Source organism: Ammospiza nelsoni, chromosome 15 (assembly GCF_027579445.1).
Source record: "Ammospiza nelsoni isolate bAmmNel1 chromosome 15, bAmmNel1.pri, whole genome shotgun sequence".
Classification (NCBI taxonomy): Eukaryota; Metazoa; Chordata; class Aves; order Passeriformes; family Passerellidae; genus Ammospiza; species Ammospiza nelsoni.
In genome coordinates this window covers 8,281,801-8,308,961 of record NC_080647.1, presented here as the reverse complement: position 1 = coordinate 8,308,961, position 27,161 = coordinate 8,281,801, and the positions used below count along the sequence as shown (strand labels likewise).

The following is a 27,161-nucleotide window of genomic DNA, read 5'->3' as shown; positions in this document are numbered from 1 at the left end:
AAGTTAGGAAGGATGGCAAAAGGCTTCTGGCTAAGCAAGCAGAAGTTTAGTCTGGCTCTGCTATGAGGTGCAAGGCAAAATAATGGAAGTTCTTCTTTAGGGCTTTAGCAGATGAATCTCATCTCCTTAAATAAATAAGGAAATACTGTGAGTTTGAAAAGGAGTGATTCTGCAAAGCAGACAGCAGGCTTTGTGACAGAACCATCTGATTCACAGCCTCCAAAGCTGAGAGCACTGTGAGTTTCAGCCTCCACAGGGGAAGGGATAAATGTCTCATTTTGGGAGAAACCCCTTGGAGCACAGCAGCAGCCTTAGTTTGGGGTTTGTGCTAAGTAGGAAATGGGAGGCAGGTGAGGCTGAGCTGTGGAAATTATTTAAAGACAGGTGCCTTGTCTTTGCTGTGTCTGAGGTGTTCCTGGGGCCAGTGGAAGCTGCCTGGTGCTGTGCTCCAGCCTCCCACAGTGTGAGTGGGGTCATTTTCAATCTGAGATTGCCCTGCTCCCCTCCAAATGGGTGGTCGCCAGGGCTCTCCCCTTTCCCTGAAAGAAAAGAGCCTGTGGATTCCTAACACTGCTGGGTTCACCTGGGCAGTCAGAGGCTAAACATCCCTGAACTCTGTGCTGAGCTCCAGAGGCCCTGTGGAAGAACTTGTGCTTCAGACACCTGGATCTTCTTCAGCTGCAGGGATGTGGAAAGTGCATTTTGGTCGTGTTCTTGCTGCTCTTCATTCTGCCTTGCAGAGGAGCTGGATGTGGCCTGGGTGCCCCTGGCCAGCAGCCTTGCTTTGCTTTCTGAGTGTGCTGCAGAGGACTGGGGGGGAATCAAGGTGGTCACCATATGTACAATGTGTGATGGCAATTAACCTCAGAGTGATGAATGTTCAGGCCAGAATTTTGGCATCTTTCAAAGGGAATCCAGCAGCTGGGCTGGGGAAGGGTTAGCTGGACCCTTGGCTTAGGTGGTAGCTGGGAGGAAGCACTACATCAACAATGATATGTGGCTCCAAGACAATTAGGAAGGTGGCCTGTTGTGAGCAATGCCAGCAAACAATGCAGTGCTGATATCCAAGCAAACAAAGGCAATCCAAGGAGCAGAGCCCAGATTAATATCCTTTATGACTCTTCACAAGGCTTGGTTCACTGTGGTGTCCTGATTAAAGAAGAGAGATGGCCAAGTATTTGGCTGCACTCAGACCTGTGAGGGCTTGAGGTGCTAATGCTCAATTTGCTAGCAAGGGCAGGATGGGATTCGCACTGTATTAACTCTAATGCTAATGTTTATTTAGGTAATTGTTAGGGTCTTTCCTGGAGTGTCAGAATCCTGTAGAAGCAAACTATTAGGATGCTGAATCAGAACTAAATTTATTGAAAGAAGAAAGAGAAGCTAATTTTGAGGCACTTAAATTACTATAGTTGCATAATCAATAAGCTTAAAGAGTGAAGACAGCACACAGTTAAGTGAGAGAGGCAGTTGGAAAGTCCAAGTTGAAAATGCATTTTGGGTTCCCCTGGGTTTCTCTGCACTGTGGGCACTTGTTAATTCAGCAAAGCTGCTTTCTGCAGGACAGGTGTGAATTAGGGTGCCCTTGCTCCGTGCCCTTGCTCCCATGGAGTGCCGTAGATTTTGTGCATGGAAGCCCTTACTGGGCGAGTTCCTGAGAGAGCTGCTGTGAGTTTCACTGCCTGGACCATGCCCACAGCACAGCTCTGTGCAGGGGTTTTGTGCCACCCACCAGTTGCTTTAGCAGTAGCAATGGTTTATTTGCTGCCTTCAGCCCCACTGAATAAAGCATTTCTTTATATCCAGACTAGTCAAAACATAAAATGAGGAAATGAGAAGAAAGCAAAGAAAACTGCAGTGAAATCCAGTCTTGTAGGCATTCTTATGACTGTCCTTAAATCCATGTGTGAGTGTTCCCATTGATTTCCTTTTCAGTGAGGGCTTTTGGAATTGGGGTTTAAGTCTAGAGGGCTTACTGCCTTGTTTTAAAATAAGTGACAGGTAATAAAAAGACACAGACTGACCTGCATGGGTCAGAAGTCATCTTGATCTGATTTGTGCATTGCTTTTTTTAAGAAAAGAAAAAGTCTTGTAAGATTGACAGTCCAAGAAGCTTAAGATTAAAATGCATTTAACTTAAAACGAAATGAACTCATTAGTGCTTTCAGTTATGGGAGTCTGGGCTGTGTTGCTCTGAAAGCTCTTGGCATTTACCATGACACTTGTGCCAATAAAGGTGGAATCTGCTCAGAAATAAAGCCTGTGTGTTTCCACTGGGATTTTGCCAAGGTAAACATTTCTGTATCCAATATGAAGAAAGAATTGCTTGTGTTAAAAGATTAACATATAAGTGGAGTGGAGAATAGTTTGATACCTCTAAATAAAAGGATGTTTTGCAACCAGGGGCATAGCAATTGTACTTCTGAGATAATGTTTTTCTGTATCACATCCCTCAGCAGTACCAACAGGCAGTAACTGACATGATGGATTGCTGAAACAGATGTGGTAAAACTGACACATGGAGTTAATAATATTTTATATAGCATATATCACTCTCAGTGATACCATGGCAAGAAATGAGCTGAGTGATAAATGGCTTAGCCAGAAACCAAGAAATGATCTCTTGAGTTCTTAATGGTTTTAAATAAATCCCTCAAGTGAATTTTAACTGAGCACCAGATTTTTTTTATGTACTCAGTGGTTCAGGAATGAGCACTGCCCATGCCTTGCAACAAGAGGGTTCCCCGTGCCTGAGGGGTTGCAGCCCTGCTGCAGTGTTGGTGTCACAGCAGCTGTGGAAGATGGTTCATGTGGAATGGTGGACTGATCACCTGACTCATTAATCTCTTATGTAAATTAACAGCCATCTAGTTTGGGTTCAAAGCCAAGAGTTCAATACCTCAGTCAAATTCGCTTTGTTGTGTTTGCAGAGCAGGAGAGTTGAGTGTTCTCAGCCTGCCTGTGAGTTAAGGTTGCCTGGTTTGGTACATTTCCCTTCACTAAGGTAACTGGGCTCAGGTCCTTTATAGTGTAATTTTTTCAATTCTGCTCTTTAGGTTTTTCCTTTGTTGCATTGCTCATACCAAGTGTTTCACAGCAGCTCAGCCTCCAGGTTAGCTCAGTGTGGTAAGGCTCAGGAACCTGGAGTTACTGTAAGCTGAGTCTGCAGCTGAATTCTAGTATTTTTCACACACCTTCATTTATTTGTTGTATTTGCTGTGGAACCATCCTGCCAATCTTCACCAAGTTGTTTTGTATACAGAGTTTTGTGAAACTTGACTAAAAACATAAATATTAATGCATTTCTTACCCCATGATTTGGCAATTTCCCTTTTACTGTGTAACATATTAGGAGATGTGCCTTGGATATTTCATTTTGGTGGTGTACAATTAGTTTCTGCTATGAAGTGGTTGCTCTAATCCAAATAATGTTATTTCTTCTGCTTTTTGCAGGACCCTGCGGGAATATTTGAGCTGGTGCAGGTTGTTGGAAATGGCACATATGGACAAGTCTACAAGGTTTGGATCCCTCTTTAATTTAGGATGCTGCTCTTGATAAAGCTCTATTACCTAAAGCAGAAGTGAGCACCATTTAAGAAAGTGGACAATTCCAGTAATAGCCTGGTTTGTCTTGCTCTCTTTTCTGCATAATCCAAAATGTACTAGCTGTGAAATTCCATGGCCTTTCCCTCTGTCCTGTTGTCATGTCTCTTGGCTGCCAGAGGTCATATAAACATCTTTTGTACTAACTTCCCTCTGCTCTGTTCTTATTTTCTCTTTTTCACAATTATTGAAAAGGTGTCTGGCAGAAATTTACACCAATGATGGTTAAATTTGGCCTGGACTGGTGAAGTTCAAAACTCAGCCAGCAAGGTGTCAATGAGCCCTGCTGTGTAGGAGGCAATGAAGTCTTTGATTTCTGTCATTACTGTCACATTGCTTTGTCCCTGTGGTGTCAAAGCAGAGCCACCGAACACAAACTGCAGCAGTTAACATTGCCACAGCACTCTGTGCACCATGCACAGCTTATTTTAGTTACAACAACAAGCCTAGGAAAGTGTTCTTTCACTGTGAAGCCTTCCCTAAAAGTGATTTAAGAAGAGGAAATAGCTGTGATTAATTAGAGAACCAGGTTCCCATTTAGAGAAGGAAGGCAGAGGAAGGAGTGGGCCATGCTGAGCCCTTGGAGGTGCCTCAGAAGAGCAGAGGTGCTGGGATAAATCTGTCTGGTGCTGGAATAAATCTGCCTGGTGCTGCTTCTCCCCCAGGTCCCACTGCTGGCCCTGCTTGACAAGTCCTGTGTGTGTGCAGGCTCTTTGTGCATTTTTCCCTCTGTGGAAAAGGGCACCAGGGTCCTGGAGCAGCAATGCAGAGCTGTTCTTCTTTCCCCAGGGCACTGAATGCATGCTGCACTTTGGTGTCCATCCTCTGGTGTGGGTATGATCTGCTGTGATCATATTTTACTTTCCCTTTGAAGCTGTAGGTTCTAGAAGAAGCTTTACAGGTGCAATCATGGGGAGTCTCTCATTTCCATGCTACCATTTTTAAAATTATTATTATTTTTATACCAGAAGCAGGATCTTATGTAGCTCTTTGTGGTGGTGAAGTCTTTGTTGTTTCTGAGATTGTCATCCAGATATACTGCTTTTAATGCTACTGAATCAAAAATACATGCTCAGGGGTTCACATGGACAGATTAGAAGCCAAGAGAGATTTAGGGGTGCTTTTGTTTTTTACCTGTAAAAAGATCCCAAACATCCTGAATGTTCTGTGAAATAGTTGATTTTCTTTTTGTGTCTGGATTAATTTTATATTGGGAAAGAAAAACTTCCATCTAGTCATCTTTTATGAATGTTGAGCATGAATCAGCTGCTTAATCATGGCAGAGGCAGGAAGGAGCAACATAGTTTGCTTCTCTGCTGCAAAAGAAAATGTTTTGAGCCATCATGTAGCTCATTAGAATGTTAGTTGCCAAACTGTGCAAGAAATGTTGACAGTGGCAATTTAAAATTGCATCCAAAGGCTGCTTTTCACCAGGCATGCCAGAGAGCAGGCTCTGACAGCTCTGGGGATGGGGTGGTTTCAGTTTCTGCTCATTCTGCACTAGGGCTGGCTGGAACATATGAGGAGGCACTGGGAGAAGGGGTCTCAGAGGGCTGGGGGAGCTTTGTGCACGTGAATCCTGCCCTGGAGGGGTGAGGGGCTGCGTGGGACCCCAGCTGAGGTGAAACCAACGGTTAAACTTTGGTCACACAGCAGTGTGGGCAGTGGGAGTTGTGCTGGGGATGGGGCAGCTCTTGGTGGGTTCATGGTGGTGGCAGCTGCTCTTGTAGGAGCTGGTGGTGACAGCCAGGCGGGCCAGATGCAGAATGCACATTGCACACTCAGCAGGCAGCTCTGTCACTGCTGTGGAGGATTTTCACCCAGCCCAAAGGCTCAGTGGGTTTGGAATCCTCCTGCAGACCCTCAGGTGTTTTGTGCCTGGTGGCATCTCCCTGGTGCTGGCCTTGCACCCACAGCAAAGGAGTTTTCTCAGGAGGAGGGCAGCTGCAATGGAGCACTGCTTCTGCAGCTCTGGCCATAGGAAGTGAGGCTCATACTCACTTTTTAACTTTTGTATAGTCTGTCCTCTGATCTATAAAATGCTACAACTGATAGAGTGAACAAATGGAATTCTGGAATAATTTTGCAGTTTGTGAAGTATAAGCTTATGATTATAAATATTTAAGTTATAAAGTACTCTCTGTTATCCATATACTTTACTCATATCATTACAGCATGTTTTTATTCTCCTGAGGTGTTAGATTCTTCCATACATTCAGAAACCACACATAATAATTTGCGCATAATCAAAGAAAAGCTTATTTCAGGCTAAATAAATTATATTCAGGATTACTAAATTGCTTTGTTGACCATGAAGATGATTCATATTTTAATATATGCAACTCTATAAAAATGAAAATAAAATTTTGAGGATTCATCATTAGATTAGAAAACCATGTTTAACAGATTTATTGAAGGAGAATATTATTCATACTGAATTATTCCAGTTCAAGGTCTTTTAAAATGAAATGGAAAGGTATGAATTGCACACATAACAATGCTAGAGCTGAGTAGAAATGTTATGAAAATTTGTGTAGAATAGCTGACTAAATGCCAGCAGATTTTCTTTGACAACTTATGAAGTAGTAGGACATAAATACGCCAGTACTGGCAACTTCAACCTCTGCAAAGTGTGAATTAGATGTGAAAAAAAAAATCTGATTACCAGAATTTCATGAGGCTTAGGCTTCATTATCTCTTGAAATTACAGGTGAGTTTTTCGGGTAATTCTTTGTTTCCATGTGCTGGTATCTGAAGAACAATCCCATGTAAGAGGTGATTCAGAATAATGCCATGGCAGGTGGTAGCACAGTCCTCCCTGACAGAAGGGAGAACTGAAAGTAGTTGGAAACTGCATTTTTTGATGGTTGGGAATTGGGAGTATTGACTTTTCCCTGCCTTTGTCTCCTCAGTGCTGAGGAGTTGAAGGTCAGGCTGTGTCCAGTCTCTGCACCATCTCCACCGAATGCATTTGGGAAAGAGAAGTTTCTGAAGATCCCATGCACTATTCTGGCAAGATCTGTCCATCCTCCTGCATGTGCTCTTGGGGCCAGGGATGAAAATGGGTGCTCAGGGCATCAGCAGTTGCTCTCCAAATATGAGGGCCAGCATTTCTGAGGGTTTCCAGAGCTGCTGATCATTAAGGACCTTCAGAGAGCGGAGCAGTGTTTTGTATCATGTAACTGCCAGTGTCATCTGGGGGGAAGTGAGGAGGCTGAAGGTGTCCCTGGGATGTGCTGGGCCATGGCACTCTGTGAGTTCTGGGCCTGCTCCCATTCCCTGCAGGATTTTCCTGTGTGGGCTCTGGGGTGCTGGCTGGGGCTGGTCCCTCACCCCTGATGCTCAGCAGCTCTGTGCTGTCTGTGCCTGTCTGCTCAGCAAGAACTAAACTCTAAGTTTGGGGGAAGTGAAATATTTTTTCCAAAAACTTCTGCTGTTAGTTTTGTAATCTTTGATGGGAAGTTTTTCTTCCATAGAAGCCTCTTAATGCATTGTCTATGTTCCAATTCTTGATGGAGGGTCATTTTTCTGTTGAGTAAACGGGGAAAGGGAGATATGGGGGTATTACCGCGACCTGTGTGGGTCGCAGTTGGTGAGAGAGAGACGGTGAATCTTGTATCTTGATCAAAAGGCTGAATTTATTAATATATGATATAATACATTATAATTATACTAAAAAGAATATAGAGAGAGGTTTGCAGAGCAGCTAGCTAAGCTGAGAAGAGATAGAAAAGAACCCACAACAAAGTTGTGGCCAAGGACTCAGTCCCCTGGCTTGAACTGGTGATTGGCTCTTAATTATAAACATAGAAAATGAGCCAATCAAGGTGAATCCTATTGCATTCCACAGCAGCTGATAATAATTGTTTACCTTCTCTTCGGGGGCCTCTGGCTCCCGAAGACACAGAAATCTGAAAGGAAGGATTTCTGTGGAGAAATGTCTGCGACATGGGGGCAGCTGAAGGGGTTGCCATTTTTGAAGTGTTTGGGTCACACAATTCTTCCTGAGCTCTGGAGGAGGCTGTGAGACTCTGACAGTTGTCAGGATGAAGAGGAATTGTTCCTAATCCTTCTCATTCAGCCATGCTCTGAGAGTCCTCATCCTTCTGAAGCTTTTGTGGGCCAAATGAGGTCAGCAATGGTTTTCTGATGCCAAGAGGTACCTGACTGGGGCTTTTGTCTTCCTTATTTTTGGTGATGTGGGTTAGCCTTCTCCTGGACTTGCCAGTTTTCAATGGCCTAGGCAAAGAGAGGCCATTGTCTTAGGATAGTTCCAGGGGCTGATGTTTTTTGGCACATGAGTTGGAGGCTGGTCACAAACCCTGACAGATTTGCAGCTGCTGTGTGTGCAAAATGGTTTTATCTGTAGTGGAGTCTGAGGGCCCAGGGAGCTTGAGAGAGGTGCTGTGGTTTGGGGCTGGGAGTCAGGAGGGAAGAAGTGGATTCCCAGCAATGCAGCTGATGGAGGAGCAGCAGCGCTGCTGCTGAGGCTGAGCAGGCTGGAAGCAGCCCTGCCTTCCTGCAGGGACTCTGCAGAGCCAACATTTTTGTTTTTCTGTGGTCACATAAGACTCAGGATACAAAAAGGAAGCAGGTCTGAGTAAGGAAGTGTATGGGGTTTTGGTTTTTTTGGTTTTTTTAACACAGTTGCTTCTTGGCATTGAATTGTGTTTCAATTACTGACATGAGTTAAGAGCAGCTTTGCTGCTGATGTAGAGTGGCAGGAGGGCAGCAAAACACAAATACAATGTTTCAGTTTATCTTAATTTGAAAGTCTGTTAAGTTCTTGGTATTCCATGTCGCTGAATAACTGGCTGCTGTAATTGAGTTGGGAGTGGTGGGGGAAGGAACATGGGGGCTTTTGAGACTGGACAGTGTGTGGAATCACCAGACCATGCTGTTATGGAGTGTTAAAATCTGTGGGCTGTATTGTAAACCATAATTAATGGTAGCACATGGACGGGCTAAATGTAAGAAACATTGTAATTATGTTCAGTATAATCCAGATAGTAAATGTGTATAAGCTGAAAACTTTTAAACCATCCCTTCTGTGAGTGGGTCAGCAGTAGCCACTTTCCAGAGATTGTGTCTTGGGGCTGAAATGCAATTTCAGAGTCTCCAGAGTGCTGCAGAGATGTTAAAAATGACACATAATCTCAGGTTGTTTCGTTGTAATTTGTGGTGAGTCACAGTTTTCAAGGTAATCTTAGTCTTCAAGGCACTGAGATTTTGACAAGTGAAGAAAGGAAATCAGTTGTACTCTATAGAAATGACAAAGTGCTACTCTCTGTTTCACTAGCAGTTGATAAAAGTACTTGTTTGTCTATCTGTTTATTTTGGGTTTTGGTTGTGATGCCTTTTTCTTGGTCCTAAAATTAAAATTACACATGGTAGATAATGTTTACAATTTTATAATTAAAATTTAAAATTTATAATTGCAAATTAGCATATCTAATGAAGCTGTCCCAATGAGAGGCTTGAATTAATAGTGTGACATGTCAAAGTATTCTCCCCCAGACAGTCTAATCCTACTTTGCAGGATGTGTTCTAGAGGCAGCCTTGGTTTCTCAGGATGGTGTGGGGCTCTCCAGCTGTGGGACCTTGGGATGTTTGGTCTCCTGGCCTAGAAGAGAATACCAGGCTTAAAGAATTCAGATTATGCATGCTAAGGGTATGAGAATACATAAAAGGTGTAGAAAAAGAAAAGGCAAAACCCATCATGGCAGCAGCAGAAGAGCTGATTGTCTTGTCCACATGAAACTGTCTTGGTTAATGTAAATTAACTTTTAGCAGAAAGTGGGACCTTGTGTTCCCAGAGGTCTTTTCCAATCTCAGTTTTGAGTTCAAGACATATCCACTATCAACCCAGCCTATTAGGGTGTGAATTACTAACTTGGAGGATACAAAACCCCCTCTTCTATATGAAATACATATATATATATATATATAATAGGTAGTTTATGGTGTGTATTCAGTTGTCAGGAGCATTTTTGTGCTGGGGTTTTTAGAGGTTTGGTGCTGTTTGGTTTCTTTTTTTAATCTTGCCTTCCCTGCCTATTTGCATGACAGGGCCAAACTATATTCAGCACTGGATTTTAAAATAATGGATCAAACATGAGAAATTAATTAGCAAATTGTGAAGTCCTGGTTCTAGTTAGTGAATATTTCAGAGGAACTCGATTAAGATTCTTAGGAGCCAAACTAGTTTATCAAAAATAGAAGAGCAAGGATGTGAAAAAAACCTCTCAGCTGTGGAGTGCCTCTATACAATAAAGGCTGTGGCTGAACAGAGCAATGTACAATAATTAGATGTGCCATTAGAGAGTAGTAAAATCCTTGCAAATAATTTGTTTTCAGGCCTCCTGCTTTCAGCTCCTCCATGTTTTGGACCTAAAAGTCCATGTGGGAGAGTACAGTGCATTTTCATCCTAAACTGTTGGCGTTTTGAGCTCATGTTGCATAACACTTCAGGTTTTGTCACTGGGTCGTGCTATTTTGAAGGTAAGAGAACGTGTTAAAAATGCACTGCTGGTAATGTGAGCATGGTGGGAAGTAGTTCAAGCTCTTAATTCCCTGCTCAAGCACTTTGCTGTGCTTTGAGCACCTCAGCAGTGACATTGATTTCAGCAATCCTGACTGCTCAGTGGCATCCAGGTTCACACCAATGTGCAGATGCTTTAGCATGGCCAGCGCTCCATGGGCCTGAGCTCTGCAGAATCTGACCTATCACAACTATTTACATTGCATATGATATATGAATTTGGGGAACTTGGGGGAAAAATTGTAATTGTCTATTTGCGCTACAGAAGGCCATGGTTCTGACAGTTAATGAGTGAATGGCATGACATTACTTAATTTTAAACAGCAGAAAATCTAGTGTGCTGTTAGCAGATGTTTGAGCTGATTCCCATGGCAGGTTAGCTCTAGTAACTACATTTCACAGTGAACTGCAGGATTTTAGAGCCTAGTGAAGACATGTCACCTTATCTCTGTTATCTCTTATTTCTTAGAGCTCCTTACGAATTGTACTTTCCAGGCCTGCTTTAATGTCCTGAAGAGTGCATGTGTGTTTCTTTGAAAGTCCTTCTTTGGTGCCTCTGGGCAATAGCTAATAAAGTATAATAGAAGGAACAACAAATCCGTTGGTTTCCTAAAACAAACCAAGGAACTATTTTTCAGCTGTTTGTAGTATACTTTTTATTTTTCAAAGTCCTTGTGTATTTTAACTCTGCCCTTGTAGCCTTCTGAACCTTGGTGGAATTCCTGAAAGGTTGCAAGGTTTGCTTTAGAAGCACCTTCTCAAAGGCCATTTATTCCCCATCCCCTACTTCCTACCCTTGAAAACACTGAATTTCAGTAACTTTTGAGATCTTACAAGTGAGCAGTCCAGGAGACACACTTTGTAGCAAGCTGTGCCCTTTTCAGTGTCCTGCATAAATGATGTTATCAGCTCCTGTGCAGTAGCTGGGTGGGGTCTGGGCAGCGCCTTTGGGAGCTCCCAGAGTGAAAAATGCACTTTTTGATAAAGACAAGAGAGGGGCTGGTGTGGACAGCTGTGGCTCCGGGGATCTTGCTTCTCTTCTTGCCTCTGCTTCCCACCTTCACTAAAAACTATGAATTTGCTGGAAATGGAGCTGTTTGTGTGAGTGTAGCTGTGAAAATGGAGGCAGCCCTTGGTCTTGTGCAGCACTTTGGGACTGTGGTTGGGAGGAACCAGTGTGCTCATGGAGGTCATCTGGGAAAATTGGTTAGCAGCCACTTCCTGAGCAGCGTGCTGTTTGAAAACAGCTTCACTTCAATCCAAACGTGGGGGAAAGAGAAACCAGAGTGGGAAAATTTCAAGGAATGAGTTGGCTTTCGTTTCCAAATTTTGCATCAGAAATGTCAAAACATTACATTTGAACATACATTTAAATTCAGCAGGATGTTTAATAGATTGGGGGAAAAAAGGTACAGTCATACTGAAATAATCTGGCATGAAAAAATGAAATGTGAGTATTAATGTGAATTATTCTGGTTTTATATTCTGAAAGGAGTGTTTGCTACCAAAAGCGAGACCGGTTGGCAAAATATTGACATTTTGTTGGTGTTTACTGAAGACTGGAATTTACTAAATTCTGTTTTCTGACTCTGTGGTTGCTACATCTGATATGAGCTTTTTAATGCAATTTTTCCTTGTATCTCTATTGTTAAAAATGGAAACATTTAGAGGAAAAGGTCATAAGAGAAATGTGTGATGGCCTTCTGAAAAGAAAATTCCTCACGTTCAGTAAAATGTAGATATCTTTCTTATTTAGTATGCTGAATTTGGCAAGGCATTTCCCCAGTATTTAAAAACAACAAAAGAGTAACCAGTTTACTAATTATTTCTGTTGCAGTAGATTTGTCTACTTCTGTTTTACTCTTGGCTTTAAACCTGTGAACAATTATACTAAAATATGCAACAAAACCATCATGAAATAAATATGCATATGACTTAGAAAATGGATTGTCAAATGTATTATTTACACAGATTTTTCATTATGTTGTCTTGTTATATGGAAAAAGGAAAGAGTCAGAAAAAAATAATATTTGTTTTTTGCAGTCTAGCATGAAATATTTATTGTAACAGGCTTCTTGCAAACATTCTGCCCCCAGAAGCCAAATCGTGTCAGTGGATATCTGATTGCCTTTTATTATGATCAGAGGGCAAAGTTAGGGGTTGGGGGCCAGCATTATCTCCCGTGCTTTGAAAATCAAATTGCTGTGGTGGGGTCTGGCAGCTTTCCTGTGTTTATCCCTGCAGAGGAGCGCAGGCAGCAGCAGTGCATGAGCATTGCTGCTTTGGGATGCCTTTGGGATGAAGGGGGGTTTGTTTCCAGAGGCCCTGGGCTGTGCTTTGCTGCCCTCCCAGGGAAGGCAGCCAAGTTTGGCAGGCTGGAGGGGCAGGGGTGCCCCATGGACCCAGCGGAGCCTGGCATGGCTCAGGATGGGGTTTGAGCTGTCAATGGGGTGAATGAGGGCACACTGGGCTTTTTGTGCCTGTGCAGATCAGCCTAAGCAGGCCTGACGTTTCCCAAAGGCACTGGAGCTCCTGGCTGGGCTTGTGCTGTGTTTGGGGTGCAGATTGCTGGGTGCCCAACTGGGGCAGCTTCCCTGGCAGCAAAGGGCTTGAACAGGGAGAGGGTCCATGTATGGCAGCCTGCTCTCCAAAAATGTGCCTGGAAAAGGATGAAGGAATAGAGAGATGCACTAACTTTCTTTTGGACACTTTGAAAAATCAGCCAGAACTCTTTTGAGTAGAGGAAGATAAAAAACAAAGGCTGAAAACTCAGGTCTCTGATAGCACACATTGGAGAATAAAGAACAGAGAGGATTTTGGACTCATCCTTTGCTCTGTTCCCCTCTTCCTTTCTTTACACTATGTTAGTTTCTAGGTACCCACCTGTTGGCAGGCTTTGCATGGCCTGCGTCCCTGGCTTGCATGATGGAGTTGCAGTATTTCCATGCTGGTGAGGGGATCAGCCTGTGCAGACCCTGTGTGAGTGCTCAGGTTCCTGCCCATGTTTGCAAAGCACCTCCTGCATTCCTGAGGCTGCTCAGAGAGTCACAGCACACTCCTGGTCAGGCCTTTTGATGTCATTTGGCTTCCTACATCTGCCAAAGTCATGGTTCTGTGACCAGGAATGAAGGGAAATGTCCTTACCAGGGCTGGGTGATGGCTGGAGCCTGCATGGCACTTGCCCTGTCTGTCACACAGATGGGATTTGGTTGTCAGAGGGAGTGTATGAAATATCTGGCTGGCTAAGCTTTAGTGGTTACTGTATCTTGCATTTTTTGCATTGTTCTGGCAGACCTCTCCCTTTGGAAGGTATTAATATTAAAATAGAGCAATTCTTTATCATGTGGAGATATTCTTGCAGCCCAGCTCTGTCAGAGGTGGCAGGGAGGCTTCAGGTACCTGTGCTAGGATGGAGGCAATGCTGAGGCACACCAGGGCTGGACAGGGATTGTAGGTGCCACTGGATTTTGGGCTGGAGATGACTCTGGGGTCTGTAAACTGTGGATCTTAATGGGGAGCCTGTCTGGTTGAGTCCTCTGGTGTGTAAATGCTGCCTGATCTTGTGGAAAGGTTGTGCCTTCAGATTAGGTGGGCATATGCTATCAGTGGGTTTTCTTTCCTTTCTGCTTCCCTTATTGCCAGGCAGGCAGCATGAGTGCCATCATACAGAGCCCTGCTGTCTGAGCTGCCATTGTGTGATGTGAAACGTCCCCAGAGATTGCAGGATGCATTTGGATTTCTCCTTATAGGCTTGGGAGCATGATCAGAGAGAGAAATGGGGAAGCTGCTGCCCTGCATTCCCCCACCCTGGGCAGGCTGGTGACTGTGCAGCTCTCTGGGAGTGTTCAGGAGCTGGCTGTGGTAGCATAACCCACATCTGTCCTGCCTGCCAGGGAGGACACCCACGTTTGTGAAGGACCCTTGATGAGCAAAGAGTGTCTGCAGTACAGGAGGTGACACAGAGGGCTTTGCACTTTGGTTTTCTGTGATTCCCACCCAAGCTGTGCTTGCCTGAGTGCAGCAGTGCCTTTTGCAGATGTGCTGCTGGGTTTGTGGTGCCTCAGGTGGGTCTGTGGCTGCTGGAACAGGGCGTGGGCCTGGCCCTGCTGCTGAGGCACAGCAACAGCTCTCTTGAGGTTTGGCAGAAAATAGTTTTTTGTTTTCCTTGGTGAAAACAAGAGGAAGCCTCAGCAGGTAGGAGGTGATGCTTTGCTGCAAAATTCTGTTCTCACATATCAGTACAAAACCACAGCTGGACCCACCCCTGGCTGTGGGCAGCATTTACTGTACCAGTTAGTGATAAAACTCATGTTCTCCCTCATTGGATCATGAGATATATGAATATTAAATTACTCCAGTTAATTGATGACTTTTCTAAAACAAATTCTCTTTTTAAAAGAAGAGCTGGTAACAGAAGTAAACAGACATTTTCAAAGATCTAAGTAGTAATCTCCTTCTATTAAAGCCACTGTGAAATTGGACAGAAATGGAGATATGCAAAAAACGAGCATTTTGATGACTGGTGTGGCTGGATCAGTGAAAGGAAAATGACAAACAAACCTGATTCAGGCCACTGAGCATGTCCACACTTAACAAAATTGAGCTGGAAATAACATTTCTAATTAAACTGGGTCAAACCATGTATGCAAACCAGGTCTTTAAAAATAATTATACGAAACCTTGTTTTTTTCCAGTCCTTTGCACATGATGTCATTTGTTTGACCTATTCAGAGGGGAAGTTAAGTGCTCACAGTGTGTGATGGTGCTTTGTGCTCACCTTGCACTCCGTTGGTTACGGAGCAAATGGCAAATCAGGATCAGTGCAGGGGAGCCAGTCCCCAAAGATGACTCAGTGACTAATTTCAGAACCCCTTCTTGTTAGGTATTTGTTTTTCTGTAACTCCTCAGTTACTGAATGTGTCAGGTTATTTTCTTGTGCAAACATGTCAAAAATAGGTATTTTCTGTAAGCCTCAGTGGTGCAGGGAGGAAAGGAGTTTGTCTCCTCTGTTTTGCACAAAGTATGCAGGAATTGAGTCATCTTGGAGACTTCACATTTGGTTGGAATGGGCTGACTGGTTCAAACATGATTGGATGCAAGAGCAGTGCAATTCCATACATTCTGTTTTCTTAAACAAAAACAAACTGGCTGAGCTTCTGTCTTTGATTGTGCAAGTTCATGTGCTCCCCTAAACCTGAAGGTTCAGAAGGTAGAAGGCAATTCAAAGCAGCTGGGAGATGGCTTTTCTGGTGTGGGGTTTTCATATGCACTTTGATATGTTTTTTGTTAATGACCCTTTTGTTGTAAATAGAGACCTAATAATTTAAATTTCTGTTATTTAAATATGTGCATTGGCAATGCTGTAGAGTTTTAGTTTATCCTGCAAAATTTTCCTCTGGCACATAATTTCATATTTATCCAAAGCAGCAGTGAGCTCTTGGTGGTGTATTTTGGCATCTGGATGTAGATGATGGAATATGCAAAGGAGCTGCAAAAGGAAGATTTTTTGGAAACTTGTGGATAGTTACACTTTTTAAGTGTTTTTTTTTAAGTGAGCACAGCTAGATGTTAAAGCTGAAATGCTAGCTTTTAAAATTTATATTCTACACGTAAGCCAGCAAGTTGCTGGCATTAGCTGGATGCCTTGTGGAATGTTGAGGTTGTTTTGCTGTTTTGTTTCTGTCTTTCTTGACAGCTGCTTTGGATGTGATGCAGCTGCTTGGACAGGCTATTGCTGTTAGAAGGTAAAGGAAGCACATAGGGCTCAGAGCTTGGAAAATGAGAAGTGGCTTTGAGACTCAACGATGGGAAGGGTTCTGGGGCAGCTTCACTGACATCTGAGGTACCCTAGGCTAGGCCAGAGGATTTCAGTGTTTCAGTTTTGAGTATTTCTCTGTGTGTTTCTGTGCATGCCCTTTTGTCTGTAGTACCTGGGCCCTGTTGTATTTGGTGTGGAAGAAGCGCATGGAGTTTCCCAGTGCTGTCTGAGGAATCTCCCTGTGGCACAGCAGCTGGCAAACCTGAGTGAGGGCAATGCCCTCCATCCCACACCTGGAACATGAGTGAGTGTTGAGGGTCAGGGCAGTGAGAGCTCCCTGTTTCCATCTGTGGGTTTGTGCAGAGCCTCATCTCCCATGGGCTGTGAACTTTGGGTGGCAGCCCTGCAGTGCCTTGTCAGAGGTCCTTTTACACAAGTGCACACACTGCAGCTGTGGCTGAGGTTTATTTCTTGTGTCACAAGCTCTGGCTCAAACCTGTGAGAGAATCTGCGCAATCACACCTTTTCCAACAGGGAAACCATTGAAAATACACTCTTTTCTCATTTAAGGTGATCTTTGTTTTAGAAATGTGACCCTTTATGAGATAATAATAAACTCAGCAGAAATTCCTTAGGACACGGAATCGTTAAGGTTGTCTGGTTGCCTTCAGTGGGGCAGAAGTGGGTGTGAGGACCTCAGTGCTTGGACAAGCCATGGTTGGGGCAGCTGGTGGTGGGAAGGGCTGCAGGGAACCCTTGTTAGGGGTAGGCAGCAGTGCATGGGAGGAGGGCAGGGCCCCCAGCCTGTGCTGGGGCTCTGGGGCTGTTTCACCCACACACAGCTCTCTGTGCAGTTCACTGCTTCATCTTGCCCTGCACAGAGTTAATTTGGCTTGTTTAAACAGGGCGAGACAAAGAGATGAGAGTTTCAAAAATCCAGTTAGGGCTGTTAAGTAGTTAATTTCAGGAAATTATTGGTACCTCTTGTGACCAGTTCTTCCAATGATTCACTGCTGCTTTTGCTTCGTGTGTGCTTGTAATTACGCTGAGCTGCATTGCTCAAGGCTCTGCGGTTCTTCAGCTGTAATGTGTTTAGCCATTTTCTTGAAATTATTCTGCAGGGGTAGTTATTTCTTTCTTCCTCTCAAGACCTCACTGTTCATTTCTACCCTGCTGTGATTGACTTCAATCCCTACAAGTAATACAGAAATTGAGAAGATGAAGCATTGAGCAGTAACTGCTTGTAGCTGTTCAGGAACTGTTCCTGTGCATCTGACCTGTAGTTTGTTTGAGAGGGGAACCTTTGCCAGCCAGGCTTCTGCTGTACAAAGCTGATTAGATCAGTTTAGAAAAAAATAATGCCAGTGCTCCTCGTGAATTCAGATTTTTTTTGGTTTTGAACTTGGAATCTCCTCTCTTTTAAATTCATTAGAAAAGCGAGCTATACTTCACTTGTAGGACTAATTAAAAGGGTAGTCTGGTTTCATTTTGGAGACTAACTTAACACTGAAAGGCTTTCCAAACATTTAAGTAATTTTCCCTTGAGTTTTCTGGACCATCTGGCCAATAGGATTTTGGAAGGAAATGGGAATTGACTGCTGCTGTGAGATCAGTGCCATGTAGATCATCTCTTACAGAAATAATTCAGAAATCTGGAGGCTTGTGTGTTTTTTCACAGACTAATTGTGTTCATTAACTCCCTTTTAATTTTTGGAGAGGATTCACCGGGTAGAGCCAAATGAAAAGGCATAATTAAATCCTCTTTTTTTTCCCCCCTCAGTTAAATGCTTTGTGAGGAGTTTGGTATGTGTGTAAAGAATATGACCTTTCCTTAGGCAAACCTCAGATCTTCTGAACTTGACAGTATTAGTCAGCAGAGTTTTGAGTTCAGGATTCACCTCAGGTGAACAGAGTCATAGGGAGGGTGTTGGCCATGAAAGGACTCAGGGGTTGTAAGAGAAACCCTTGAAATGCCAGCTGTTAGTGCTGGGCTGTCCATGGTATGTGAGCTGGACACAGCCACCTGCATGGTGCTGCAATCCGTGTGAGAAAAACACCCCCAGAACTGCAGTGGGAAAGTAAATCACCCTTAAGGTTGCTGTAGCTGTTCATCATTTAGGCTGGAACTTGCAGCTGTGTACCCTGCTTGCCTCAAAGCCTTTTAAAAAAAAAAACCCCAACAACACAGTTTTAACCTGGGCAGAGCCGTGTCCATGTTCTGTATTACATGCAAGAGAAAACTCAACTATGTTACAGTTGCTGTTTACAAGAATGCTGAAAGATCTTTAAAAGTTCAGTGATATAAATGCTAAGAGCTTAATGTGCACACAAGGTTGTGTTTATGTGGGATAGAGGGCTAATAAAGCTACATTACTGTAAAAGCTAAAAGATGACTCTCCTAACATGAGGTTTGTAATTGCTGTGTGCAGCTTAACCTTTGTAGCTTTGTAGCAGTGGCGAGCCAAAAAACCTTCCTTTGAGGGATCCTTGCTCCAAAATCCTGGCCACCCATCAGCTGATCTCCTGCAGCCCAGCCCTGACTTCCTTTCAGCAGGATGGGGCTGGCAGCACACCCTTGGCTGCCTGTGACCTTATCCAGCAGAGAGAGATGTGCTGTGAGCAGGTTTCTGTAGCGCCCTGCATTTCTGTAAACGGATGTGAGTGAGTCAGGCAGCAAAAATCCACCGGGCTGGGGGGATTTGCACCTCACCCCAGCCTGAGCTTCTCAGCAACCCCTGTTCTGCAGAGTGGGAGCCTTCCAAAGGCTGAGGCTATTCCAAAATTGTTTATTTTTCTGGATGAATAGACTTCTGGTGCAGCAGGCCTTTGCTGTCGTAAGTCACCACTGGGCTCCCAAGTGCTCTGTGGGACTGGCTCTGTGCCAGGGCTCTTCCTGTTCACAACAAGAGGAGCCCTGGGACTTCAAATACCCCATATCCCCCCTGTCCTGTGCTGTCCTGAACACCCCACCAGCCCAGCGTCCCCAGGCCAGAACTCCCATGGAAAGAGGAAAGAATCCCATGTCTGCAGAGCCTCCGTGCCCTGACAGGGGTGGCAGGCCCTGGTAGGGTCTGAGGCTGGAAATCTGAGACTGTATCAACAGATGTGAAGGGATGTGACAAATGGCAAAGCCCAGGATGAATAGCAAGGCTGTTACTTGTGCAAATAGTGATATTTACGCTCAACAAAATCAGTTTTTATGTCCCAGTATATGTAGTGTGAGGAAGATGGGATAGCTGCACAAGCTGCTTCTCAGAGCTCTTCTCCTACTCACTGTGCTGCTGTCTGAGTTACTCGACCCACATATGGCCCCAAAATGTTGCTTTTCTTTCTGTGTTGGCAGCAGTTCCCTCTAAACTCAACACCTGGATGACCTCTGAACAGAGGGGAGCTGGAGCTTTGGTGTTTGCCATCCCCTCAGATGCTACTGAAGCACCACCAGATGGAAACTGGACCTGATCAAAGTCAGTGGGAGTCTGGTCCTTCACCAGGAGCAGCTCTGCCTCCAGAGCTGACCCCAAATGTGGCAAGGGAAGGTTGTTCCTCCAAGGTGCTCTGTGGGCTGCAGCTCTCCCAGGACAGGCCTCCCTGGTTTTACCTGCCCCAGGAGAAGTGTTCCTGCTCTCTGTCTTGCACATTGCTCACATTGTTCAGAAACTTTAAGTAGCAGTTGGAGGTCTAAAGCATCATGTCTGCATGTGAGCTGAGCAAGGAGAAGCCACAGGAATGGGAACTTCCCTCCAAATGAGCATGGAGCTGCAGAAGATTACATGGGCTGTTCTTCTGCAGACACCACCCATGTCAAATCAGTAGAGGACAAACCTCTCTGTGTTATGGCTAGAATGATATTTTCAAAAGAGCTTGGTGCTTTGCTTGATCTTGCTGATCACAGTGAGAATGACCCATTTGGGAGCAGGTTTCAGTATCCCAAAGCATCAGTCCCTAGTCCTTTCTCATACAAGCATGCAATAGCCTTGAGTGGTTCATGTTTTGGATGAGGATGGTAATCTGAGCAAGTGAACATACTGATATTGCAAAAAATGTCAATATTCAAATATGTGTTCGTGAAAGAGCTTGAATTTGTTCCTTTGTTTCGTTTTCTTTTCCCACTGGTCTGCAGTCAGACACAGACAAACATTAGGCAAAGCAAACAATCTGTGTTTCCACTCATACAATGGGAGGAAATAGGAACTGAAAGGATAAAAAAAAACCTGAGCAGAAAAACTGCTTCTGGTGCCTCTTGGGTTTTACAGTTCAGGAGGGTTGTGGTACAGACATTTACAGTGGGGATTAAAAACTCTTGTTTTCCTCCAGAGATCAAGGTGATTTGATCTGGTCCTTTTGAAATGACCTTTATCCATCCCTCCCTTGTAGACAATGTGCATGTGGGTAGAATTTTAAGTGACTGGTGGAGGTTGTATTTTCTAATCTCTTCTCTGGGCTAATGTGAGCTATTTTAGTATAGAGGAAGTTCTCCTATACCACTGCCAACTTGGTTATCTTCAGTGGCATTATGATTTACAGTGATAATTTTTTTTTTGTTTCTTTAAACATGTGACACAAGTAGGGGCTCTTAGTGAATTTCCTGATTTTCTTTTTTTTACATCTTACCCCTGAAACATCTAAAACTTCATTTGGAAAAATTCATAAAACTAATATTTTCACTTTGAGTGAGCACAAATACATTCCCACTCCTGATATGAGGGGAGGAGAGAAAAGCAGTGGGAGGGATAAAATGACATGTTCTGCACATAAATAGGGTGGTGGTGTTTGTGAGGAAAAGAATTTGTTTTTCACTGAATATTCAATACATTTTTACTATGTAAATGTGATAAGCTTTACAGAATTATATTTTTTTTCATTTGGAATTCAGTGTAACATTTTAGGGTTTTAAAAATAATTTTAAATCCCTCTATAAATCATATATATCCCTAATATTTCTTCATAACAGTAGCAGCCTTTGTCTTAAAGAACGCGGGATGTTACTAATTAACTTCCATTCTTTATATATCTACATGCAGGCATTTTAGGGTTTAGTGCTGATGATATTTTGCAACCCAAGTTCTGGGATATGTAAAATAACATTTGACTTATTGGTATGGTCTATGCCTAAAGTGATAAATTTTAGCTGACTTCTTAGAAAAATCACAGAGTGGAGTTTAGCATATAGGAGGAAAAAAGACCAGTACCACATGAACCTTGAGGAGCCTGTCTTGGTTATCTGCAGTGTGTTACTAATTCTGATGTTCAGCACTGGCCAGCAGAGGACAAGGGTGGTGTTTTGCAGTGTTTGGGTGATGTGCTTTGCTTTCCCTGGCAGCAAGCACCAAAACTTTATAATGTCAATCACAGGAGGCTTTCTGCAGCCTGAGTTTGTGATTAAAAGGATGAAGCTGTAACCAAAATGATAGCTGTGCTCCCACCTGGCTGGTGTCCTGAGGTCTTTGTGGGGCGTTTAAAAAAAAAAAAAGACTTTGTGAAACTGGTGTCCATCTGTCCAAGGCATTTGTGGTTTGAGGGGGTCTGTGCATTTTTCTGTGTTTGTGTTTTTGGAGGGGTTTTAAACTATCAGAGTTGACGTGGATTACATGTCATAGCCTCTGATGAAAGGAATCATTCCTGAAATCCAGAGCTAGTATTCAGTGCATGACTTACTCTGAACTTTACCTTGGGCCATTAACTAACAAAAACAAGCTATAAGCTCTTAATTACTTCTTCCTTGGAATATATTCCTGGAAGGTCCTTTCAGGTTTTGCATTACTGCTGTATTTTTAGCTGGAGAGCTCCTACCATGACTGTGTGAGGTATGGACTGCTCCTGCTGATAGAGCTCACCTAAAAACTGTCTTCTCAGGTGACTCAGCCCAGGTGTGCAAGCCCTGACCACTTGTTAACGTCATGAAGACCCTGAGGGACAGCAGGATGCTTGTACGAGGAGCCTTTTACTGCACAACAGTGGCTGTGTCCAAGCTGCTGCATAGGGGCAACCTGTCTGCAGGTTTTATATTTTTGGGGTTCTCCTCTCCCTGCCGTGCTGACCCACTGGGGAGCACAGTGCAGCCCCATGGGAGGCTGCTCCTGCCTGCCTGCAGTGTGAACAGGCAGAGCTCCTGTTCCCACTGCTCTGGGGCTGGGCTTAGCAAACATCCCTCATCCCTTCTGAAGAACTGGGTCTGACTAGAAGAGTCCTATGCGGGTGGAAAGGAAACAGAAGGATCATGACTTCATTAAGGTCACGTGGAATAGGACAGAGGGTTTCCTGGATCCCTGCACAGAGCATTGTTCACTGCCTGCATTATCTCTTAAAGGCTTTTCTTGTATTTGCAGGATGGAGAGGGGCGAAAGGGTGGGGACCGGTCCCACAGGGCTGAGCTGGCAGGCTGCCCGCCCTGCAGGGCCACACAGATGGGCTCACACTTCAAAGTTCATCAGTGCATTTGGAACAGGAAATCTGATTGCTCGAGTTCACTTTCGGTGAGAGCTTGCAGCACACAGCTGTGCTTTCACCTCGCTCCCCAAGGGCGGATGGCCACAAGCTGCATCTGTTATCCCATAAGGATTGTCTGCTGGAGAAGGACCTTGTCTGCCAAAGTCCCACACCTCCAACAGCCACATCTCGCTTTACAGTGCAAGTCTTGAACATCCAGAGAAGGTCCCAAGAGTTAAAGCTGTGGTATTTACCAGCTTTCAGGATTACATAGGCAGGCAGTGATGGGTCAGCCAGGAGTCCCCTATTCTTGTGGTAGTTCTGGGGTCCGTGCCTGATAGCAGAGTGTGTTTGGTATGAAATGGCCCTTCATGAGGGCACAAAGGTGCAAACTTGAAGTGTCCAAGTCTTCTGGTTTTCTAGAGGTGTCCCTGCACACAGGCACCTGACTCTGTGCTGCTTCTGGTTGCAGACAAGAAGGCAAGGACAGGGACAAGAACAAGGACTTCTGGTGTGTGAAATGCCCCAGCTCTGCGCTGCCTTGGTGTCCTGCAGCAGGCAGTCCCTGCCTTTCTCAGGCGCTTTTCCCTGCTGCGGTTACGTGGGGACAGCTCCACCAGACAGGCCCAGAAACACGTGAGCATTGATGAGAGCCAGAAAGGAAGCCTGTGCTGGGGCTGCCGTGGCTGCCTTGGCACGGTGTGCAGCACTCCAGTGGACAGCTGCCTTCTGCTGTCTGGGCTTGCAATTGTCCACTCCAATCTGTCGGATCCCAGGTGGGGAGGGAAGCTGATGGGAGCTGTTTCCCACCCCCAGGAAGAGAGATACGTGCAGGATCTGGGAGGGAAGCTGTCAAACCAACCTCTCTGCCTGTGACTTGCAGCCCTATAAACTCACTGGGACCTTGGGTCTCTTCTTGTAATCATGGCCCAAGCCAGGGACTGTCCAAAATTTTTTTTGGAACATAAGAGGAAAAGGTGTTGTACGTGACTGAATGCATCATTTTGTAAATATACTTAATTCATGTAAAGCCCCTTTATCAGCTGGCTGCTAATGTTGACACTCTTGTTGGATGCAAATAGAAAAATATGTGCCTTGACCCTTAGTGAGGGGCGTAGATAAGCAGTTCCTTTATCTAAGGTGAAAAGATAAATACACATCCAACAGAAATAACACTGAGCAATCTGCCCTGTTCCATGTACCTCTCCCTGCAGTGATAATGCAGGGTTGGAGCTCATCAGAACCAGATCTTTGGCATCAAGCATCTCCCACAAGTCTGGCTGCAATGAGCAGTGTGTAGATTTGAAAAATGTGTGTGCTGGCTTCAGGTTTGCTGAGTGTTGCTGTAGTGAGTAACTGGCAACTGCAGCAGACTATGCAGAAATATTTTCTGGAGGAGACCAGGAATTTAGCTGGACTCAAAGCTAATGGGAGAATTTTTTCCAGCTTGGATACCTCATCAAAATGAAGGGTGGAACTTCAATTTTAGAAAGGCATTGAGCCTCAGAATTGTTCGTGTCTAAGCTCTGTGATAGAATTTGATGCTGTACTCCTGGGTAGGAATATGGGTGTTGCAAATGGCTGTTGGATGTTTTCACTACATTCTCCAGAGCTCTTATACTGAGCATTTGGGTGAAAGATTAAACCTTTTATTAGGGAAACCAGCCCACAGACCATTCCAGCCCTTGCCCAGTTTCTGGGGAAATGTGCAGTGGAGGATCTGGAATCACAGCAGGCTGAACTGCAATGATCTGGAGAGGATGGGCAGAGGCAGAGTGAGCAGAGGGCTGGGAGGGCAGTGCCTCTTGTTCTTCTCAGATTAAATCAGTAAGGATGAACTTCAGCCTGTCATGTCACTGGAAGTGAATGAATCAGCTCATCTCATTCGGTTGGGAAAAAGTTAAAACAGCCAGTTTGCTCCTGGAAGCTTTAAACAAAAATCAAAACACCACTTTTCTCAAAACAATTCACACGTGCTCAACTTAGTAGCTTCAGCAGAAGCAGCAATGTGAGATTTCCCATGAACTCTGGCTAACCTCTGAGATTCATTGATAAATGAAAAAAATAAGGGACAGCACTGAAATCTTCCCTTGCTAAGGCATTACTCTCTGTCTCTCAGCAAGAAGCCCAGGGCTGGGTTCAGGATGTTTACTGATTCTAGACATGTTAAGGAACATTGACTCCAAACAGTTTAAAAGACCAATACTGAGAAATCTGTAATTTTTGTTCTGAACTGCCAGCACAGTCACAGTCTGTGCCTTAATGCAGGAGCAGGATTGAGTTGTGCATCTTAGTTAACAGGGACATATATATTTTTTAAGAAAGGTGAATCACAACTCATAAAATAAAAGGACTTGCTATTTTTTTTCCACATAAATAAGATTTTCCAAACTTGGGGGGGGGGGGGGTGGTTACTATTCACATTTATAGTGATAAGTGAGAGCAGCAGGTTTTGCATCCAGTGGAAATTACTGTGGCAGCAAAATGACCAATATCTGTTACACAGAGGGACAACTTGACCAGGAGTTATGCTTTGACACCAGGACTGAATGCCCAGCCTTTCCCTGTCCCTTACTCTGATGAATATTCAAGTGCAGTGTTAGCCTAGTACTCACTGATTATTTTTGAACTTGCTGACCAGCGTTGGGATGGATGCTGACCCAACACCAGCATCCTTTGGGCTGGCATGGTCACAGCCCATCCACACTCACCCACCAAGGTCTGTGTGGCCTGGGGAGAGGGTGCCCTGTTTGTCTTCCTCCTGAGCTCTCTGCTGATGGGTAAATCCTATCATTCTACTTCATGACAAAAGGCTTTGCAATCCCAGGAGTGTTTCCATGGAAAGAGGACACCTTTAAATACACAAAAAACTCAGCAGGATTTAGTTTTTTGTAAAAGAAAACATGACTGTGACATATTGCCTGAGAATGAGGAATCATTTTTCTTTGATGCAAAATTGCTTCATCTTAGAAATAACATTTGTGTGCACTTTTGTGCAGATAGAACCTGGGTTTTTAAATTACATCAACCCAGCTTTTAATTTTGTGGGTGTAAATTGCACCTGCAAATCATTTTGTCTGCAAACTGCAGCATTTCATATTTGATTTCCTGATTTCCAGTGGCTTCCTTAACTGCTGTCAGTTAGTTATTTTGATATACAGCTTTGCAGGCACCTCTATTTTGGGAATAAAATTGCGGTCTCAAAGCTTCAAACCCATTTCTGAACATCTGATGGAAGTGATAAGCTGGGATGTACAGCAAACCCACTGCCTATTCAAATCTGTTGATACTATCTTCCAGTGTGAGGTCAGTGCTGGTTATCGTGGTGAAAGGCTTCATCTGTGGTATCTTTGAGCAGCTTGACCTCACCAAAGCAAGAAACTGCAGCTGACAGCAAAATTCGCATGTGGGTTTCTTGTGAATCACATTTTGTCACTCCCAGTAGCAAGTTTGCTCTTTTAATAGCTTTATTTCCTATTACCTTCCTTTACCCAGCTGTGTTTTCAAAACCAAGCCTATTACTTGAGTGGAGTTACCAGCTGTCTGTTGTTTAAAAGTGACTTTGGGGTGTGGGCATTCCATAATGAACTGTGGACATATGTAGGCACTCACACAGTCAAAGTCCTGGGTTAGTTCTTCCCCACCATCACAGAAAATGACATTTTTAAATTCAAAGCTCTTGCATGATTTTGGGGAAGTAGCTGAGATACTAACTGAGATGTAGTTAACTCAGCTGAAGTAAGAATTATAAAAACTAAGCATTTTGAAGTAAAAAGCATTAAAAAATAATTGAATAAAAACCAAACACATGCATAAAACTTTAGTTTCTTGGCAGCCACATAGAGGTTACCAGATTGATGTACTGGAACCCAGAGTTTTGCCAGGACATGTCAGGGGTCAAGGTGGGGACAGAGCCACCTCCCCAATGCCTTCCAGCTTCCCAGCACACTCCGCCATGGATGGCAGGACAGGAACGTGGCTTGTTCAGACATTCTGAGGCTGTGCTGAGATTTCCTGGAAGAGGAGCTTGAGGGCTGGCATCACGTGTGGAACAGAAGTTAGGTGGAGGCCTGTGAGCTTGGGCCGTGTTGTGCTGTGAGAACAGAGCTGTCCCAGCACTGCTGCTTCCTTTGTGCTGAAAGGAAGAGATAACTCTGTTAAATTCAGAGTACACTAAGGGTGTGGCTCTGGTAACACATCACCAAACTTCACCTTGGTGGTTTTGTGTCACTGAAAGGTTGTTTGGTAGGTAGAATTATAGAATAGTCTGGGTTGGAAGGGATCTCGTAAAGGTCACCTGGTCCAACCCCCTTGCAGCAAGGACACCTCCAACTAGAACATTGCCTTGAACATGATTGAAAGCAATTAGTCAAACCTGATTGTTAGAGGCCTAATTTGTTGATGTATTCAGTTTGCCTACATGTTTCACACAGTGTCTTCTGTTGTTTTAACAGGGTCGCCATGTTAAAACTGGGCAGCTGGCAGCAATCAAAGTGATGAATGTTACTGAGGTGAGTGCAAAACCAGAAATAATAAGGTCATTGTTAAGCAGCAAGGAAAAATAAATAATCAGATCATGAGAAGGTGGACAGCTCATGAAAGAAGATCCACTGATGTAAATCATGGTTCCTGAGCACCAGTTTGTGTATTATAAAGTACTGAGTGGTGTTAACATAACCATATTTTTTAAGTGTGGCTGACTAATGGTGACAAAGCAATAAGGGAGTACATTGCCATATATTTTGGTGTTCAATAATATCAAAGACAAGAAGTCTCTTCCTGCTTATTTCTAGTTGATTATCTACTTTCAGAGATAGCAATTAAAAGATTTCC

General features: G+C 44.0%; 1 protein-coding gene across 1 annotated transcript in view; it reads left to right on the top strand.

Annotated features, from left to right (window-relative positions):
• The window catches only part of NRK (Nik related kinase), an 87,659-nt gene that overhangs the window by 1,120 nt on the left and 59,378 nt on the right, over window positions 1-27,161 (top strand). Inside the window, exons 2-3 of the mRNA XM_059482659.1 lie at window positions 3,454-3,519; window positions 26,783-26,839. Coding sequence (XP_059338642.1) covers window positions 3,454-3,519; window positions 26,783-26,839 — 123 coding nt within the window. The remainder of the gene's footprint in view (window positions 1-3,453; window positions 3,520-26,782; window positions 26,840-27,161) is intronic.